The sequence below is a fragment of the Colobus angolensis genome, unplaced genomic scaffold (assembly GCF_000951035.1).
Source record: "Colobus angolensis palliatus isolate OR3802 unplaced genomic scaffold, Cang.pa_1.0 Scaffold3, whole genome shotgun sequence".
Classification (NCBI taxonomy): Eukaryota; Metazoa; Chordata; class Mammalia; order Primates; family Cercopithecidae; genus Colobus; species Colobus angolensis.
In genome coordinates, this window is record NW_012116265.1 from 20160394 (window position 1) to 20163368 (window position 2975).

Genomic DNA, 2975 nt, shown 5'->3' on the forward strand with positions numbered 1-2975 from the left:
CGGCCACTGCACTCCAGCCTGGGCGACAGAGCAAGACTCCGTCTCAAAAAACAAAACAAAACAAAAAACAAAAAAAGAAAATCAAATTGGAAGACTCACAGTTGCTCATTTCAAACTTATTACAAAGCTACAGTAATTAAGAGAGCGAGGTACTAGCATGACAGATACACAGATTGATAGAATAGAGTTGAAAGTCCAGAAATAAACCGTCACATTTATGGTCAATTGGTTTTCAACAAGAGTACTAAGACAAACCAATGAGGAAAGAATTATCTTTTCAACAAACAGTGCTGGTTCATGTCACTTCGTGGTCATATATTTCTGGTCTCTCTCAAAAAAAAAAAAAAAGTGCTGACATGACTGTATATTCACTTGCAAAAAATGAAGTTAGGTCAGGTGTGGTGGGCTTGCACCTATCGTCCCAGTTACTTGAGAGTCTGAGACAGGAAAATCACTTGAGCCCAGGGAGTTTAAGATTGCAAACAAGAATGGGTTGGGCCCTGTGAGATGGATAATTTTAGATGTCAACTTGACAGGATAAAGGGATGCCTAGATGGCTTGTGAAGCATTATTTCTGGGTATGTCCTTGAGGGTGTTTTCAGAGGTAACTAGCATGTGAGTCTGTGGACTATGTGGCGAAGATCTGCCCTCAATGTGGGTGGGCACCATCCATTCAACAGGAGCCCAGATGGAACAAAAAGGCAGGTGAAGGACAAATTCTCTCTCTCTCCTGCAAAGCAGCACACCCTTCTGCTCCTGCCCTCTGACATGAGAACTCCAGGTTCTTCAGCCTTTGGACTCTGAGACTGCACCCATGGCTTCCTGGGCTCTCAGGCCTTGGGACTGACAAGTATACCAATGGCTTCCTTGGTTGTTGGGCCTTCCAGCTTGGACTGAGCCATGCTACCAGCTTCTCTGATTCTCCAGTTTGCAGACAGCCTATCATGGGAACTCTCAGCTTCCATAATCTCATGAGCCAATTCCTCTTACAAGTCCCCTCTCATATACATGTGTGTGCATGTCTGTGGGTGCATGCCTATGTGTGTTTGTGTTTGTCTCTCTAAAGAATCTTGATTAATACAGACCCCTTCCTCATACTCATACACAAAGTTTAACCCAAAATGTGTTATTGACTTAAATGTTAGAGCAAAACTATAAAACTCTTAGCAGAAAATATAGGACTAGATCTTCATGATCTTAAGTGAGGCAAAGCCTTCTTAGATACGAGTCTGAAAGTATTGAAAGTATAAGTGACAAACAAAAAAAGAGATCAATTGGACTTTATCAAAATTAAAAACTTTTGTGCTTCAATGGATACCATCAAGAGAATAGACAACCTACAACATAGAAGAAAATATTTACAGATCATATATCCAGCAAGGAGCTTATATCGAGAATATATAAACAACTCTTACAACTCAGTAATAAAAAACACAGATAATCCAACTTTCAAAATGCACAAGAGATCTGAATAGACATGTCTCCAAAAAAGACATGCAATGGGGACTCGTGGGGCACCTGGAGTGAAGGTTCTGGATCCCGCCCGTGAGATGAGGAACCTGGGGCCATGAGAAGTGAAATGATGAGTTATCCAAGTCACACAGCTAATTAAGTAGCAGAGCTGGGATTAGAACTCAGGTTTCCTGCCTCCCAAATTTAGGATTGTTAAAATGAGTCTTCGGAAGCAAACCCCTAGTGACTTCTTAAAGCAAATCATCGGACGACCGGTTGTGGTAAAATTAAATTCTGGAGTGGATTATCGAGGGGTCCTGGCTTGCCTGGATGGCTACATGAATATAGCCCTGGAGCAGACAGAAGAATATGTAAATGGACAACTGAAGAATAAGTATGGGGATGCATTTATCCGAGGAAACAATGTGTTGTACATCAGTACACAGAAGAGACGGATGTGAAGACACCAAGAGAGCAACGCTTTTCATAGTTGGATATATTTTTTTATGAATTTTTTCTAATTTTTCCTTCTTTTATGATACAATTTGTCCTGTTTTTATAATAGTTGGTGATTTTTCACTGACATGTAAGACAAATGTACACAATTGTGGATTTAATTGTGAAATGTTCTTTCACATTTAAGTTTCAGTCATTTTCTTATATCTCGTTGTCAGTGTACAGAATGCTAAAAGAATAAAAAAAAAAGACAAAATATATCTCTTCCTACAAGATTCTTTAACTAAAAAAAAAAAAAAAGACATACAATGACCAATAAGCACATAAAAACAAAACATGCTCAACATTATTAGCCATCAAGGAAATACAAAAGAAAACCACAATGAGTTATCGCTTTACACCAACTAGAATGGCTGTAACCAAAAAGACAGATAATAACAAGTGTTAGCGAGGATATGGAAAACTGGAATCTTCATACACTGATGGTGGGATTGGAAAACGGTAAAGCCCCTTTGGAAAACAGTTTGGTAGTTCCTCAAAAGGTTAAACATATACTTACATACAGTAAGTATATGTACTAGGTCATACAGACCTAGTAATTTTACTCTTACATACATACCCAAGAGAAACAAAAACACAGTTCACACAAAAACATATACACAAATGTTCATAGCAGAAGTATTGCTAATAGCCAAATTGTGTAAACAACCCACATGTCCATCATCTGATGAACAGATAAGATACTGTATCCATACAATGTAACATTATTCAGCAATAAAAAGAAGTACAAACTATAACATGATGAGCCTTGTAAACATATACTAAATGAAAGAAGCCCGACACAAAAGGTCACATATTATGCCAGGCACAGTAGCTCCCACCTGTAATCCCAGCTACTCAGGAGGCTGAGGCAGGAGGATCCCTGGAATTCAAGACCAGCTTGGGCTGTCTCATAGCAAGAGGTGACCTTGGGTGAGGAAAAGCCTTCTTAGATATGAGTCTGCCAGGTGTGACGGCTCACACTTGTAATCCTAGCACTTTGAGAGGCTGATGCGGGTGGATCACCT

General features: G+C 39.5%; 2 protein-coding genes across 4 annotated transcripts in view; one reads left to right on the top strand and one right to left on the bottom strand.

Annotated features, from left to right (window-relative positions):
• The window catches only part of PTGR2 (prostaglandin reductase 2), a 37773-nt gene that overhangs the window by 17579 nt on the left and 17219 nt on the right, over window positions 1–2975 (bottom strand). The gene's annotated exons all lie outside the window — the stretch shown is intronic.
• LOC105517174 (U6 snRNA-associated Sm-like protein LSm6) lies at window positions 1665–2193 on the top strand. Its single transcript, XM_011949593.1, has one exon. The coding sequence runs from the start codon at window positions 1671–1673 to the stop codon at window positions 1911–1913; it is 243 nt and encodes an 80-aa protein (XP_011804983.1). The 5' UTR covers window positions 1665–1670; the 3' UTR covers window positions 1914–2193.

Excerpts from the sequence above, each read along its gene's own strand:
- LOC105517174 (XM_011949593.1), top strand. The coding sequence starts at position 1,671 with ATGAGTCTTCGGAAGCAAACCCCTAGTGACTTCTTAAAGCAAATCATC.